Source organism: Sardina pilchardus, chromosome 24 (assembly GCF_963854185.1).
Source record: "Sardina pilchardus chromosome 24, fSarPil1.1, whole genome shotgun sequence".
In the NCBI taxonomy this organism is placed as follows: Eukaryota; Metazoa; Chordata; class Actinopteri; order Clupeiformes; family Clupeidae; genus Sardina; species Sardina pilchardus.
The window spans coordinates 25,188,169-25,206,217 of NC_085017.1; the positions used below are offsets into that span (position 1 = coordinate 25,188,169).

An 18,049-nucleotide genomic window follows, 5' to 3' on the forward strand; every position below is an offset into this window, starting at 1 on the left:
TATGATAGGGCATCTGAAAACTCTAGTTTGGGACAACACCAAAACACAGATTTTGTACCATAAAACACCAATAAAATGTATTAAAATCATTAGTATGAGCAACCATAAAAACAGTCTATGCTTGGTTTTGCTTATACTAATTATTGATGCTAAAATGTATTAGATTTAATTTGTTTTTAATAGAATTACACCCTGTGGACAGAAATAGTCCCAAATTCTGAGAAATGCCCAGCTATGGATTCCATCTGCTCTTATGGGATTTAATGCCACAAAATCAACCACTTTATTCTGCTGGGTAATGTCCATCCATCAACGGCAAAGACTACAACTGCCATGAGAAATAAAGTGAAAATATTATGTTGAAATAAGACCTCTTGCACAAACAGATGGAAGAACAAGTGAACAGCGCTCGTCGTTCCAGCGCAGAGCTCCTTCAGAAATGGCATGAAATATGACAAAACACATGACAAAGTTATTCTTAGAAACAATCATTCCCATATGGTGTTGGTACAAAACAACTAGCTTGGTGTAATTTACCTCCCCAGTTCATCTGAAGACAGTGCTCAGCAGCACCATTGCTGTTATTAGGTTCACCTGGGAGCCAAAAGGTGAATGCAAATCTAGAGCCATCACTCCAAAACCAGAATCCTTCCTGTGCAGGTAAAAGTTTGAGGTATACCGTGAATAAAGCTTTATGATTCCTATTTAATTTATCATGAATCTAAAATTATTAATGTGATTCTGGCGCATTGTCAAGTAATGTCTCTGCTTAAGGGTGAAAATGACCCTGACCTGCTGAGCGTCCGAACCTCCAATCCAAGTGGCAGGTGAACCATGAGTGTGTGTCACTATTAGTCCTTGAATGAAGTGATATTCCTCAACACTGTGCACAGATGCCAGATGACCTCCCAGCACTAAACAGAAGCGCTAAGGAAGACAAGTCAATAAGACATGTTGTGTCATAGAAGCAACAAAAACAACACTTTTGAAGAAGGCAAACATAAAGTTTCAGCATATTTATTGTTAACTTGTTTTCACTCTTTGTAAACAAGCTAGACAGTTAAGTGTATTCATCGTTTGATTGTTGTGAACCAACCTCTGCCTCTGCCCATGTTCTTGCTGTGCTGATAAATTTGAAGCAGCGCTGGTCGTTTAGTTCCCAATCCTCAGGACAAGTTCCTGAGTAAACTAGATACAAAATGGAGCAGCTGAAATGGCTGGATTACATATTTAATTTTCTGCGAGAAAACTATGTGATATTGGTTGTATCATCAGCAACCATTTGCTAGACTTGTTTTTCAGAGGGTGTATGTTTATTTTAATGAGTAAATTTATTAATCAGATTACACATTTGATTGAATGCATATCTGCTATTTCAAACGTACCATTAAAAGAGTTTTGAGTAATAAAACCTTCATGCTTGACAAGCAGTTCCTCTACACCAGCAATTAAATCTAAAACAAAAAACAAACAAAATAATTGGTCAAAAAGATATTGCAGAAGTGGACAACATTTTCAATTCGTCTGAAACTCTATAGGATCCAGCCAAACTCACCAGTGGTATTCAAGGTTGCAGATAAATTCTTGTGCAGGGTTTCTATGAGATTAAGCTTTGCCTGTCCATTGGCATCTGCCACAGAGCAATCATTTAGTGGTTTAGCAATCATTTAGTGGTTTAAATTCATTGCTGATATTCAGACATTTTGTAGCCTATTTATGGTAGGCCTACATGTCAAGTGTTTTACAGAGAGGCAACTGACCGCACAGACACATAGACACACACACACACACACATGCACACACAATCACACACAGACACAAGTATACAGTGGGTATAGTAAGTATTCACACCCATGCTAAAGTTGACTAAAAAGAGGAATATAAAATCATCTTTTGAGAATTGATTGTAATGCCTTAATTCAAAAAATGAGTAAAAATCAAACCGCTAAGGACACTAATTTTCTTTGTGATTGAAGAATGTATCGTAAATAGATAAATGTTCTTCCTTAAATACAGGTTGCATAAGTAATTGAACCCTATGTTAAATTCCCATAGGAGCAGGAGGATTTTTTATATGTTTTTATTTTTAAAGGCCAGCTATTTTATGGATCCAGGATATTATGCATCCTGATAAAGTTCCCTTGGCCTTTGAAATTAAAATAGCCCCACATCATCACATACCCTTCACCATAGAGATTGGCATGGTGCTTTTTCCAGTTAGCCTATTAGCCTGTTTGATGCTCATTGAGCTCAATCCAAATCAAACAGGCTAATAGGCTAACTGGAAAAAGCACCAATTGACAAAAAAAAAAGACTCAGCAGATAAGTGTAATTTTGAATACATCACTTTTTAGAGTATACTTTGCCATCTATAACGTTAATTTGTTCAGTACATTACTCGCTAACTACTTGATAAGTAGGTAAAGTAAAAACAATGCTTTGTAAACTCATGTGCTTTGTAAATTCATATGTTTTGATTTCTTGTTTATTGTATTTAATGACTGAAACTCACAGAGGTGCGCCACTGCCATAAGGGCAGGCAGGGTGAGGAGCAGGGAGAGGCAAAGAGCCAGAGGAAGCAGCTGCGCCACTCTAGACGTGGACACTTTCTCTTCAGCGCCACTGCCATGGGGTTGAGCTGCTGGGCGCCGACAATCTGTGGTCTTAGACAACCTGGGACCAGACACTTAGTGAAATAAAATGAACCAATCAATCAATCAATCAATCAATCAATCAATCAGTCAGTTAATTAAGTCAGTAAGTGTATGTAAACATTCCTCTGTAAACACTCCTCATATTTCTGGTTAAATCCAAATGAAATACTGAAAATGATAAATGTACTGTAATTGTTTGCTGTTACTATCATGTAGGTGATTTGGATTCGGATGTCTGCTACAGATTGTGAAATAAAATATTTCTCTCAAATCTGACAAATCTGACATTACTTACCAGGCATATTATTACCAGATGTAACGTCGACATTCCCATAGATATCATTCATAATGGCACCGTTAACACACTCACCAACTGACAGTCATCTAAGATGATCAAACTCTGAGTAAGAAATAGACCTCTGAAGTTAGCCTAAATAGGATCCAAAACTGCCATCTTTGCCCATATAAGGAGTTCCGGTTGTTAATTGAAGCTACTGTAACTGCCTATGGCAAGTTGCATTGTAAGTTAGCTCTGGGGTAGCAAAGATCAAAGTGTGCCATCTTCACCTCTCGAAGATCACAGTATCCACTTGAAGGCAGAGGACAAAACTTTGTTGTGCAAAACGTCTGCATTTCCAATTTCTTCGTCCCCCTGATTTGACAACGTGATTTTCCCAATAGAAAAAATATCAAAAGATACCAGATCTCCTTATTTGGGCAAATATGGCTTTTTTTTGTAGGCGAATTTCAGATGTCTATTACCTCTGTAGACTTTTAGCATCATGAGGAAGTTTAGTATCATGAGGAACCTTTCACACTATCTTCACACACCAGCAAGTGCCTGTTCTGTATATACACAGTACTATTCATGGCCACACAATTTTGATGTTTTCTGGGTTATTTCCTTCTCTTAGACATGTTCTATGAATAGTTTTGCCTACAAGCATAATGCTGCTGTGAAAATGATTTTTCTAACTTTGTAACTTGTAACTTTGCATCTGCACAGCCAGTCAAAAGTTTTGGTGCACCCCATTTTATCCGGTTTTAATTGGATTTAATTGATGTAAGCAGTTCAAGTCCAGTGAATAACCTGGAATATTACAAAGGGAAGTGATAAACTGTCAGAGGCTTAAATTATGTTTAGGTTTCCACAAACTGAAAAATAATGTACATTTCAGAATGATAAAAAAAAATATAAAGAATCAAGCAGCAAGTAATGGTACATCTGTCTGTTTTAAAGCAGTGTTGGAGCAGACTGTGTTAAACCCTCTTACAAATATTTGGACAGTATTGTACTGCTGGAAGTAACACAGCTTGCGTTGAAAACAATGCGTTTTTTTAACACGTCGGTATCCAGAAAGAGACAACAAATTGATTTTAAGAGTGTATTGTATGTCCGTCCTATGTGTAAGTGTACGTATGTATTATGCATGTACAGTATGTTATGAGTCTAGGTCTATTCATCTGTGTCTACATTCAAGATTCAAGATATTTGTCACATAGATTTATGTAACATGCAGTAAAATGTAGTCCTTTGTATTAAATGACAATGTGCAACATTATATAAATAAGTAAAGGTAAAATGAGAGAAGATAAGTGTAAGTGGTACAGTCCTCATTCAAGATGTGGATAGATTGTAGAAGCTTTCCCTCAGTCTCTCAGTACTGGCTTTCGGTACTTCTTCCTCAGTTGGGGAAACTCCAGTGATGTCACACACAGTGACAACACTGGAGAGTGTTTGAGTACATCTGAGAAAGCATGCATGCATGCAGTGCCTTGCACTCAACACAGACACTCACGCCCACAAAAAGTGCAAGTGTAGATATGACAAATTATTCCAACAAGTGAAAGTTGCTGAGTCAGATTTTTACTTAAGTTGAAGTATACAGAACTATTTTGCTTTTAAAAATATTATTCAGAAGTACATGATTAAAGGGGTATACATCTGATATTTCGGTACATTTGGTCGGTCATAGGACTTGACCTTTAGTTCTTTATATACAAAACATTTCACCTATTTGCAACTGTTCAAATGGATGCACTAATGGATACTCACAAAAAGTTATAGATATTTCGGGTGATAGTACAGAAACATTGAATGTTGGACATACATTCAAAAAATGTAGAGAAGGTTACATTAAGTTTGAGACATAAGTTCTGAGGGAAGGAAATAAATAAATAAATCTTGCCATGAACGGAGGAAGAATCATCCGTGCTGTTCACAGACTGTGCAATAATCTCTGGAATTACAACCGACGTTCAGGATAAAGCAGTAGAACAGACCAGTATTGTAGAGTGTTGTGATCATAGAATTTAGTTGATTTGGATTTTGGTTGGGGTTTTTTAGCATCTGCAACATGGTACATTATGGAGCCCGTGAAAGGGTCAAGGTGCAAATTAATTTTTATTGAGGTGGAAATATATTTTTCAAACTTCTAGTGCGTCCCTCACAATCAGTTTGGCATTCCTTCACAAAAGTGTTACGGCTGCTTCACACTTTAGCAAAACTAAATGCTTGTCTCTGCACTGTGTAAAGTTTAGTTCCAAGAATCACTGTAACGTTTAAGCATTCAGATAAAAACAACCAGAGAATGAATTATTGCACACATTACCGAAATATCTTTATTAGTTAATTTCATTTATTTCATGTTATTTACAAGTTATTTTGTCTTCAGTTATTCCATTAGGTTCAGACACAACATTGCACTTGGTTTTGGGGACTGTACCAAGCAATCTATATGGTCTGTCAATCTGTACTAAGTTATAATGTCTTTTACATGATGAAAGCTACTATATTCACTTAACCCTCAAACATGAACCCTATTTCTAGTATTGTGCATACATTTAGACTAGAGCCAAGAATCTCTGTTCGGAGTTCAAGACACAATCTCGCAACTCAGAAATGTAGTTGATAATTCAGTGCGAAAGAGCCCCTAAACCAGTTGGAATCTCATTATATGGCACCGTGCAACCTTATGGTATTTACTGGGAGTCAAAATACCCCCTTGATAATCTATATCACCTCCTGGTAAGGAGCAGGAGGAATCCTTTGTTTAAAAATGAAATTGAAAAATGGGGAACAGCTCTCAGGGGCAAGTATTCAACAATCAAAGTACAGTATGTGGTCTGTGAATCAGTACCAGATTAGACTGGTAGAAACCAACTTTTTCCCAGATGACTACAAACCTGAACTGGACTGTCCAGTGCAACTGCATTACATGTAGCATCCAGAATGTGATGTCCTGTACCTGTGTATGCAGTATTGTATGGCCATAGAGAACTATTTGCAGACTAATGGAAGCACACAAGGTGATATGCATGCTGCCCAGAGATGCTCAAATGACCCCCCCCCCCCCCCCCCCCCCCCATCATCATCATTTTCTCCATGTTTGGAACATTGATTGCAAGCACTGAAGCAGGCAAAGAAATAAAATGAATGATTTGACAATCAAATCCTTATCAAAGACAGCAGAACTGTAACATAAGTGGGTGAAGTGCAGATAAAAGATGTACACAATATGGAGATACATATAGTGCTGCAGGGGAATGCCCAGCTATCAGTGACCACAACTGCCATGGCAAACATCGTGGAAATGTTATGATGGTCTTCTTGCACAGACTGATGGAAGTGCAGCTGAACAGTGATTGTCGTTCCAACCCAGATTTCCTTCAAAAAGGGCATACATTATGACAAAAGTGATTTTACATAATAACACTCATAAATATAGTGCTGATATACAAAACAACTTATAGGCTACTAATAACTATAGGCGTATTTACCTCCATGATTCATATTAAGGCAGTTCTCAGGACGATTATAGTTATTAGGTTCACCTATAGCCCAGAGGGTGAATGTAAATCTGGATGCATCACTCCAAAACCAGATTCCTTCCTGCACAGATAAAAGCAGAAGTCAGACCAAAGTCGTGAATAAATCCTTATCATTCATCATATTATGGAGCCTCAAAGCAGCGGTCATATTTGTAGATTTAGCCATTGTTTAGTTTTTTCCGCGTGAGCACATTTCATGCACAAAACTTGGTGGGAATGTAGCCCCACAAGGATACTGTAGCATGAAACCATTGTTTTTCGTTTTGATCAGCCACAGAAAACAAGTAGCAGACGGAGCATGATGTCACTCACGGGCTACAGTAAGGTTTTTTTTTTTGTTGCAAATTTCATTATGCATGATTATGCATCATTCCACAAAATGGTTTGTTTTCTCTATCATGAGGTTATTTAATAACAATACACATAATAAACATAGCTTTAACGCAAATCAGCTGTTCGGCTTAGGCTATGCCATTTTGATCTGTAAAAAATGTGGATGTAACCTTAGTTTATGAGGATATTTTATGGCACAGGCTGTCGTGCCATGTACACAGAGCCAGTATAAGATTGAGATTAAAACTGAGCCTGACCTGCTGGGCGTCTGAGCCCCCGATCCAAGTGGCAGGTGAACCATTAGTGTGCATCACTATTAGCCCTTGAATGAAGTGATATTCCTCAACACTGTGCACAGATGCCAGATTACCTCCCAGCAGTAAACAGAAGCGCTAGGGAAAACACATTAAGCAGTCACATAAATGTGTAGAAAAAAATACAAAAATAAAAAAAACATTTTTTTTTACTTATTATTTTCACTATGATTAACAAGCTTGCATTTGTCTTTGTTTATAGTCAGCCAACCTCTGCCTCTGCCCATGTCCTCGCTGTGCTGATAAATTTGAAGCAGCGCTTTTTGTTTAGTTCCCAACCCGTTGGACAAGTTCCTGAGTAAATTGGTTGAAAAGATAGAACAGTTGGAATGACTGGATTATATAATAATAATAATAATACATTTTATTTAAAGCGCCTTTCAAGACACCCAAGGTCACTTTACAGGGTTGCAAAATCATCACATAGAAATAAAAAGAAAAGAAAAATGTTAAATGTTAAAGTCAGTTAGCCAGTCCATAAGCTTTTTTGAAGAAAAATGTTTTCAGTCTACTTTTAAAGACAGTGATTGAGTCAGAGTGTCTGATGTAGTCTGGCAATGAATTCCATAGCTTGGGGGCAATGTAGCTGAAAGCCCTCTCTCCCAGAGTGCAGAGGTTCACATCAGGGACACGTAGCAGGCCTGCTGAGGAGGATCTCAGAGGGCGGGCAGGAGTGTACACTTCCAGTAGGTCAGTGAGGTAGGTAGGGGCGCTGTTGTTTAGGGACTTGTATGCCAGGAGCAGGACCTTGAAATTTATTCTGAAGGCAACTGGAAGCCAGTGCAGCTGCATGAGCGATGGTGTTATATGGCTGGTGGATTTGGAGCATGTTATAATCCGCGCTGCAGAGTTCTGGATGAGTTGGAGCCGGTGAAGTAGCTTATTTGGAATTCCAGACAAGATTGAGTTGCAGTAGTCCAGGCGGGAAGTCACATACGCATTGACTAGGACTTCTGCACTCTGCTGGGTGAGTGCTGGGCGGAGCCGTGCAATGTTCCTTAGATGGAAAAAGGCATTTCTTGATATGGTGTTAATGTGTGCATTGAACGAGATGGTATTGTCCAGTATGACACCAAGGCTCTTGACCTGTTTGGAACAAGGGATGGTGCTGCCATCTACACAGATGGTGATAGGTTCCATCTTAGTAAGAGCTGATTTGGAGCCAACCAGTAGCAACTCAGTCTTACTGCTATTCAGCTTCAGGTAATTTTGTGTCATCCACACGTTGATGTCATGGAGGCAGGCAGTAAGTGCAGCTGGCGGAAGGGTGGCAGTAGGTTTCACTGAAAAGTAAAGCTGGGTGTCATCAGCATAGCAGTGAAATTGAACATCATGTTTCCTGAGGATAGTGCCAAGTGGAAGAAGGTAGATAATGAACAACAGAGGGCCCAACACAGATCCCTGGGGCACCCCTCTTGTCACAGCAGTACTCTCAGACTTGCAGCTCATCATTTGTACGCACTGTGTCCTACCAGAGAGATAGGAGGTGAACCACTGGTGAGCACTGCCACGCACTCCGATATTAGCTAAACGTTCCAGTAGAACATGGTGAGAGATGGTATCAAATGCTGCGCTGAGATCAAGGAGAATCAGAATGGAAATAAGTCCATCATCAGCTGCACAGAGGAGATCATTAGTAATCTTAACCATGGCCGTTTCAGTACTGTGCATAGGACGAAATCCAGATTGGAATGGCTCAAAGAGATCATTGTCCTTCAGGTGATCCTGGAGTTGAGTCGCCACTATTTTCTCAAGCACTTTGGAGAGAAAGGGCAAGTTAGATATAGGCCTGTAGTTGTTGAAGTTGTTAGAATCCAATCCAGGTTTTTTCAGCGTTGGTCTGACAATAGCTGTTTTAAAGGCAGATGGTACAGTGCCAGAGAGAAGAGAGGTGGTCAGAATTGATGTAATCATCGGAGCAATAGATGGCAGGCAACTCTTAACCAGGCTTGTTGGAAGAGGGTCCAGCTGACAGGTGGAGGAATTGCACTTTTTGATGAGGCCACAGATGGCACTTTCAGTAGGGAGACTGAATTCACAGAGTTCATTGTTGTAAGATGAGCCCAGGGTGCACTGTGAGTATGGATGGTTCAGCTGATTAATTGAACATTCTAATTGCTGATGGATTGCCTCAATTTTGGTATTAAAAAAGTTCAAGAAGGCTGAGCAGCGTTCATCAGAGAGTTCTTGATGGGTGATGTTATCAGGTGGCTTAAGAAGACCAGTAACAGTGGAAAAGAGGGTCCTGGTGTTTCCTTGACTGATTATCTTTGCATAGTATGATCTTTTTGCAGCACAGAGAGCATTTTTATACTCATGTACGTGTTCAGAGTACATGTCTTTATGCACAGTAAGACCAGTCTTTTTTGACAGCCGCTCCAAGCGTCGGCCCAAGGATTTCATATGCCGAAGTTCTGGCGTAAACCAAGGAGCGGAGTGCACAAATGAAACAGTGCGCGTCTTCATAGGAGCAACTTTGTCAAGTGCTGTATACAAACATTCATTATAGTGGTCAACTAAATCCCCTAATGAACTATTCAGAGCAGGTGAGGGATAAGTGGCAATTAGAGAAGTGAGTTCCTCAGGTTCCACCTTTTTAATGTTGCGATATGACATCACACGCTGAACCTTGGACTTCATGACAGGAAGATAGATGTCAAACAGTACAGCTTTGTGATCAGAGATGGGTAGTTCAGCAGTACTGACATTGCCAGGCTTGATACCAGAGCAACAGACCAGATCTAAAATATGTCCTTTGCTGTGGGTTGGACAGTTAACATGTTGTGTGATGCCAAAGGAGTCAAGCATATCCATAAAATCTTTTGTGAATGCATTAGAACAATTGTCCATGTGTATATTAAAATCCCCCATCAGGATGACATTAGGAGACATTGCATTCAAAGCAGTAAGAACAGTTGAAAGTTCAGGAATAAATGTGTTTGATAGTTTAGGAGGTCTGTACAATACCGCAATGATGGTGGGTGTAGGTCCTTTGATCTGAACAGCCAGCAGTTCAAAAGAGGTGTGATCAGGCACAGAGAGTGGTGTCAGTTTCATATTCTCGCGATAGAGCAGTGCGAGACCACCTCCCCTCCCGGATGAGCGGGATTTACAGATGTAAACAAATCCATGCGGGACTGCTTGGTTCAGGTGGAAGAAATCATTGCTCTGCTGCCAGGTTTCCGTGAGACATAGAAAGTCCAGTTTATGATCCATAATGAAGTCGCTGACAAGAGAAGCTTTGTTGGTGAGCGATCGTATGTTGAATAGCCCAGCTTTCAGTCGGTTTGACGGACTGTGCACATCCGATCTGGGCAGACGGGCAAGCACAGTATGGTCAACTCGTCTATCAGGCTTCAAACGACCACGATCAGCAGTCCAGAGACATGGGATTGATTTGCCTCCCTTAGCCGTGTAGATTTTGTTGCGACGAGATCCTCGGTGGACATACTTCGGACGTCGGAGAATGTCGCGTTGACACAGAAGCTCCGCAGAAGGCGCATAATTCCCCCATAGCCGGTAAAGTTCACTTATCGAATATTTCCTCATCCTTGCTCCAGCAGCTGTTGCTTATGCATGAAGAAGTGTGTAAGAAGTGGGCTGTACTGTAGGTCTACTGGAACTTCAGTTGCATTTTCCGGTCAAGCGTAGGATGTCAGACTCCAACTCCGCAAAAATAAACTAATTACGGCGGAGATATTATGAAATGCGTAGATATATACAACTATTGGACTTAACTACTGAACTGAGTATGGAAATCAAATAAAATTATTAATATAATAATGAGAAATAGTAAAAATACTGAAAGTAAACAAGCCAGCCAGAGCGGCGTCAAACTCGCCAGCATTCCCGTTACTAGGCAACCTATAATATGTTTTAATCTTCTGTAAGAAAACTATGTGGCATTGGTTGTATCATCAAGAGCCGTTTGTTAAAGCCTTGTTTTTCAGATACAATTGAAATGTAAAACTTCTTACATTCAAACACACACACACACACACACACACACACACACACACACACACACACACACACACACACACACACACACACACAAGGATCCTACTGAGACCTGTCCAGCAAGGTAAAATAATGATAATGATAAATAAATACCCCGAAATGTTGGGGAGTCTTCAGCCCTGTTCTCAGACTGGATAATGAGCTCTGGAATGAAACGCAGTTCAAGTTAAAACACACAGAGCAGCAGTTCTCAAACTGAAATACAAATGATACTATATGGTAAAGTATTATGGTATACAGTATAGTAAAGTATTATGGTATGCTGTATACCGTAATTACTATTAGCCGCAGCTTATACATTGATTTTGCAAAGATTCTCCAGCTATAATACTGTACACAGGGGCAATTAATATGGTATTCATGGTTTTGTTTCTTTTAACTTGCATAAAACGGCTTATACACAATGCGGCTAATAGACAGGAAATTACTGTAGGCTATATATAGAGAGACTAATAACACACACATATACAGTATATTCTGGGTTTTTTTTTTTTTTTTTTTTATGTTTTACCTTGATCATGAGAATCATCAGTGCTGTTCACAGACTGTAGGCCTACAATGATCTCTGGAATTAGTTTAGGTTAAACCCAAGCTTAGGTTAAAACAGAGTGTATGGTAGAGTGTTGTGATCATAGACTTTACTTCTTAATCTTTGGTTGATTTTTTTACATAGCCTATGCAACATGATGTATAATAAAAAAAAAAGAGTGGTAGAGATGTTATGAGAGAGAGTCATAGAGAGTCATTATTGTATTACAATGACGATTAACTCTCCTTTACAAATGCTGAAATGATTTGTGGAGATGTTTTTACCTGAAGCAGAACTCATGACACACACAGAGAGGAGTACGATGGAGGTCAAAGACGTCATGGTGCCGATCTGCTTGGAAAAGGAATCAGGTGTCTAGAGTGTGGAGTGACTCTACAGGAGAATGAGAGTGTTATTTATACAGTGGTGGAGGGTCATAAATAGTCTACATCATAAACTGCTCCTAAACTGATTGTTGGTTGCAGAAGTTTACAACAGTAGTTAATGTACAGTAATAAGTAAGCTAATCAAGGAACCAGTCCTTCTGTTTTGTACAACCAGTCTAATTCTGAAATTACATTACGACACAACCCCAGTTCCAAGACAGAGTTCAAATGCTGTTTAAAATGTAACAGAACGCAATTATTTGCTAATCCTTTTTTTTTTTTTTTTAAATCCATATTCATTTCAAGTTTCAGTTCAATATCACAGACATTATAGATCCTAGACTTCAGTTATTTTTGTCAACATTTCTAACAAACAAACAATGTGAATTACCTTTTGGCCGTATTATTTTTTTTATCTTAAACAAACATGGAGGATGGTTGAGGCACATCATCATCTCGGTCTGTAATTGGCAAACCTTCTGTCCAGAATTCACATCTGATTGGTGAGGCCTATCACAGCTCCTCATTGGGAACAGAGGGGTGTTCGCTATTTACTGTAAAATATTTCATAGAGAAAGGATTGCTTGATTTTCCTGATGTTAAAGATGCTTTCAATCTGCCAGGTTCCCACATTTTCTTTTATTTACAATTAAGATCGGTGCATAAAGCCATCCTTACACCAGAAGACATTGACAAGATTTGGGAAAGATTAGTGAAAGATTGGATCTTTTGAATAAAGTTTGAATGGGGTGGGAGGGCATTCGTTTAACAACTCCAATCTTTCAAGAATCTTTCCCAAATCTTGTCAAAGTCTTCTGATGTATGGGTATAGGCATATGGTGTTCAGACTTTATTTGTTTTTAGTGGTGCCTAGCTCGCTAGTGCCTGACTGCTTTGGACTTGTACAGTAGTTCTCAAACTTTTTCTTTCATTCTCCACTTTGATCAAGGGGCAAGCGTTATCAGGCCCCACCTGTCCCTCATCGCTCTAAGAAAGTAGGCTAGTAGGTCAAGCTGATACGCACTCTAAAGTTCCTTTCGGCCTGTGGAATTAAAATCACATACCCTTCACCATACCTAGAGACTGGTATGGTTTTATTTCAGTTAGCCTATTAGCTGGTTTCATTTATGGGTCAAAAAGATTTACTATTGCATTCTGGAATAATGGTTGTAATTCAGGTTACTTGCCGATTAGGAACAATTTCAGTAAATTCAGGTGACCCTACTAAACATCTGGATGAACTAAGCTGAAAAATGTACAGTCAGAGAATTCAAGATGGATTCTTCATGGATTTATCTATTTATTCCCATATAGAGGCAGGCAGATTTTAAAAATATGTATTTTTTAAATACCAGCTATTTCATGCTTGCCTCAATGGGAATTTTAACAAATAGTGTTAACATAGAGGTTCCAATACTTATGACCCCTGTATTTTAAGGAAAACATTTATTTATTTACGATACATTATTTATTCAAAAAGAAAATTGATGTCCTTAAAAGTGGGATATTTCCTAATAGTTTTATTTAAGGCATTAAGATGAATTTTCAAAAGATGATTGTATATTCCTCTTCATAGTCAACTTTAGCATGTGTTCCAATACTTAAGGAGGGCACTGCATTGTTTCCTTAAAGGGAAAATCTAGCAAGATCTCTAGATCTCGATTTCTTGAGGTCACCGTCGGTACGAAACAAAACAAAAACAATCGGTTTTGCCTACAGTAGCTCGAGTTGCTACAACCAGCGTTACACTCTGGGGCAAGTCCATGAGCCCCTATGCACATGTCCACAGAATGTAACATAATTTATCATCTATTAATAAGGTCCTAAAGATGAGCACAACAGGGAAAAACCTGCAATGAGGAAACAAAAAGTTCTTTTGCAAAACGCTATCCACCATATTAATGAATTTTCTTAAAATAATTTTTTTGTAAGTAATTTCAATTGGGTTATGTTTAGTTAATGTATCTTTACTCAGTCAAAACAAAACAACTGCATTTTTATTGATATTGCCTGAAATACAGAATTATAACATGACTTATTCATGTTTTCATACTTTTCAAAAATGGATTCATAACGTTTCGGAAAAGAGCTCTTCAAACATTGATTGTATATTTACTTTTCAGATTTCTGAAATAATATTTAACCAACTGAAACAAATCAGACAATGATACTTAATCACATGTAGACATTTGAGAGTAGGCCAAATGTTAAAAGTTCGAAAGTTTAATTTTTCAAAGAAACTGACAAGATGTGACAGAAAGAATCTATATATAAATATAGCTGCAAGCAGCAATGAGGGGGCCAAGCAGTAGGCCGGAGTAACCACGGCAACTCAATGCTGTTAGCTCAATGCTTCAATCGGACATATAGCCGTTAGGCGTCAGAGCAAGTTTCATGTCTAACAAGTCAAAAGTTACAAGGCAACTTGCATTTTTGCTAATTAGAGCTATCCTAAAGGTCAAAGGTCACCAAATTCATTGGCCATCCTCCCAATGGGGTCACGAGTTTTGATAGATGCAAAGGTTGCTGAGATATAAGCTCACTTTCTGTTTGGCGGCTTCACACTCCAGAGGTCAAATGTCACCAAATGTATTGGCCATCCTCCCGATGGGGTCACGAGTCCATATACCAAGTTTGGTTTTGATAGATGAAGTGAAGGTTGCTGAGATATGAGCTCACTTCCTATTTGGCGGCTTCACACTCCAGAGGTCAAAGGTCACCAAATGTATTGGCCATCCTCCCGATGGGGTCTCGAGTCCATGTACAAGTTTGGTCAAAGATCCTTAAGGCGGAGCAACATACGTCGTCGTAGTTCATGTCTATGGGTGCAAAACGGGGATCACTTCCTCTACATAAAGGGGGTGTGTCATGCGTGTCATGTCCATAGACTTCAATGGAACAGCTCTGCATAAAGGGGGATTTTGCCCCCCCCCCTCCCTCTTGCGATTCGGGTTCCAGGAAGTGGCTTCTCATGAAGTATCTTGCTCCGCCCTTAATGATCTTTGGTTTGGTTTTGATAGATTCAAAGGTTGCTGAGATGTGAGCTCACTTCCTGTTTGGCGGCTTCGCCACAAATTTCGATTGGCTGTTATGGGCGAAAGGTAATAGTTCTGAAGACAAAAAGCGTGGGTAATACATACTCTGTGGATGCTCCGTGTCAAGTTTGGTGTCGATTGGACAAAATTGGTCAGAGGAGTAGGCTTTTAGGTGTTTTTGATGAAATCCAAAATGAAGGAAAATCCATCATGGCGGAAAATGATACAATAGGGGGTTTGAACTCAGGCTGATCCAAGGATTCCAACGATACCTGGTTTTTGAAAATCGGACCAATGGGTCAAACGGGTCTTGAATGCACGTCCAACTTTGACCTGTTGGTGGTGCTAGAGCGTTTGAGGTGCCGACTTGGTGACATGAATCATTGGACTGTTCCCAATGAGTGTGCCAAAGTTCTATGGGCTGCCATAGACTCCCATTGCAGAATAATAATAACACTAAGAAACACAATGGGTGCCTTTGCAGCTTCACTGCGTGGCCCCCAATTATGCAATCTTTATTTACATAGCACTTTTTCATAAAACAAGATACAAAGTACACTCCCAGGCCTACAAATGTCAGCACAAACGTACAGTATATGGATGTGTGTTGGGTTGACACAGAAAAGTCAGTAGGCGTAGCTATGGATTCCCTATGCTCTTATGGGATTTAATGGCACAAAATCAACCACTTTATTTTGCTGGGTAATGTCCATCCATCAACGGCAAAGACTACAACTGCCATGAGAAATACAGTGAAAATATTATGATGAAATAAGACCTCTTGCACAAACAGATGGAAGAACAAGTGAACAGCGCTCGTCGTTCCAGCGCAGAGCTCCTTCAGAAATGGCATGAAATATGACAAAACACATGACAAAGTTATTCTTAGAAACAATCATTCTCATATGGTGTTGAAGTACAAAACAACTCTATATAGCTTGGTGTAATTTACCTCCCCAGTTCATCTGAAGACAGTGCTCAGCAGCACCATTGCTGTTATTAGGTTCACGTGGGAGCCAAAAGGTGAATGCAAATCTAGAGCCATCACTCCAAAACCAGATTCCTTCCTGTGCAGATAAAAGTATGAGGTATACTGTGAATAAAGCTTTATGATTCCTATTTAATTCATCATGAATCTAAAATTATTAATGTGATTCTGGCACATTGTCAAGTAATGTCTCTGCTTAAGGATGAAAATAACCCTGACCTGCTGAGCGTCCGAACCTCCAATCCAAGTGGCAGGTGAACCATGAGTGTGTGTTACTATTAGTCCTTGAATGAAGTGATATTCCTCAACACTGTGCACAGATGCCAGATGACCTCCCAGCAGTAAACAGAAGCGCTGAGGAAGACAAGTCAATAAGATATAGAAATGTTGTGTCATAGAAGCAACAAAAACTTAAAACTTGTTTTCACTCTTTGTAAACAAGCTAGACAGTTTAATGTATTCATCGTTTGATTCTTGTGAACCAACCTCTGCCTCTGCCCATGTCGTTGCTGTGCTGATAAATTTGAAGCAGCGCTGGTCGTTTAGTTCCCAATCCTCAGGACAAGTTCCTGAGTAAACTAGATACAAATTGGAGCAGCTGAAATGGCTGGATTACATATTTAATTTTCTGCGAGAAAACTATGTGATATTGGTTGTATCATCAGCAACCATTTGTTAGACTTGTTTTTCAGAGGGTGAGCATGTTTATTTTAATGAGTAAATTTATTCATCAGATTACACATTTGATTGAATGCATATCTGCTATTTCAAACGTACCATTAAAAGAGTTTTGAGTAAGAAAATCTTCATGCTTGACAAGCAGTTCCTCTACACCAGCAATTAAATCTAAAACAAAAAACAAACAAAATAATTGGTCAAAAAGATATTGCAGAAGTGGACAACATTTTCAATTCGTCTGAAACTCTATAGGATCCAGCCAAACTCACCAGTGGTATTCAAGGTTGCAGATAAATTCTTGTGCAGGGTTTCTATGAGATTAAGCTTTGCCTGTTCATTGGCATCTGCCACAGAGCAATCATTTAGTGGTTTAAATTCATTGCTGATATTCAGACATTTTGTAGCCTATTTATGGTAGGCCTACATGTCAAGTGTTTTACAGAGAGGCAACCGACCGCACAGACACATAGACACACACACACACACACACATGCACACACAATCACACACAGACACAAGTATAGATGCAACAAGATTGACTAGATATTTGAAAATAGCAGAGGAACTGTCTGTCGTTTGACACGATCACTACAGTAGTACGTGTAGAAAACAGATCAAAAAGAAGATCTTTCAAAAGGCTCCTCTGAATGGAAAGGAGAATTTAAAAGCACTCTACAAGCTCTCAGGGGATGTAGAGGAATTCACAGATGTTCATTTCCATTCCAGATACAATAGCAAAATGAAAAATTCAGGATTAATTGTGGTGTCAGTTTAAACACAGCATTGTGGGTGAAAGACAGTCCACTTTCATTTTTTGCAGGTACACAATTTTAATTTTTTTTTTTTTTTTAACTGAAGTCTGTCTTTCATCGGTCAATCACACAATTTCTGTGTTGAAATTGAAAAAAAAATTGACAAAAAAAAAAGACTCGCAGATAAGTGTAATTTTGAATACATCACTTTTTAGAGTATACTTTGCCATCTATAACGTTAATTTGTTCAGTACATTACTCGCTAACTACTTGATAAGTAGGTAAAGTAAAAACAATGCTTTGTAAACTCATGTGCTTTGTAAATTCATATGTTTTGATTTCTTGTTTAGTGTATTTAATGACTGAAACTCACAGAGGTGCGCCACTGCCATAAGGGCAGGCAGGGTGAGGAGCAGGGAGAGGCCAAGAGCCAGAGGAAGCAGCTGCACCACTCTAGACGTGGACACTTTCTCTTCAGCGCCACTGCCATGGGGTTGAGCTGCTGGGCGCCGACAATCTGTGGTCTTAG

At 39.2% G+C, this 18,049-nt stretch overlaps 1 protein-coding gene and 1 long non-coding RNA gene across 2 annotated transcripts; both read right to left on the reverse strand.

The window, feature by feature from the left end:
* Window positions 1–292: 292 nt before the first annotated feature.
* LOC134072342 (ladderlectin-like) lies at window positions 293–7,397 on the reverse strand (the record flags this gene model as incomplete). Its single annotated transcript, XM_062528976.1, has 5 exons — window positions 293–431; window positions 538–652; window positions 793–927; window positions 7,076–7,210; window positions 7,344–7,397. Coding segments are annotated over 5 exons (516 nt in total), but the record flags the coding sequence as incomplete, so codon positions are not given.
* LOC134072527 (uncharacterized) lies at window positions 1,411–2,681 on the reverse strand. The gene is made up of 3 exons (XR_009937177.1): window positions 2,513–2,681; window positions 1,556–1,630; window positions 1,411–1,454 (listed from the first exon to the last, which is right to left on the reverse strand). It is a non-coding gene; the product is annotated as an uncharacterized LOC134072527 (long non-coding RNA).
* Window positions 7,398–18,049: the final 10,652 nt, after the last annotated feature.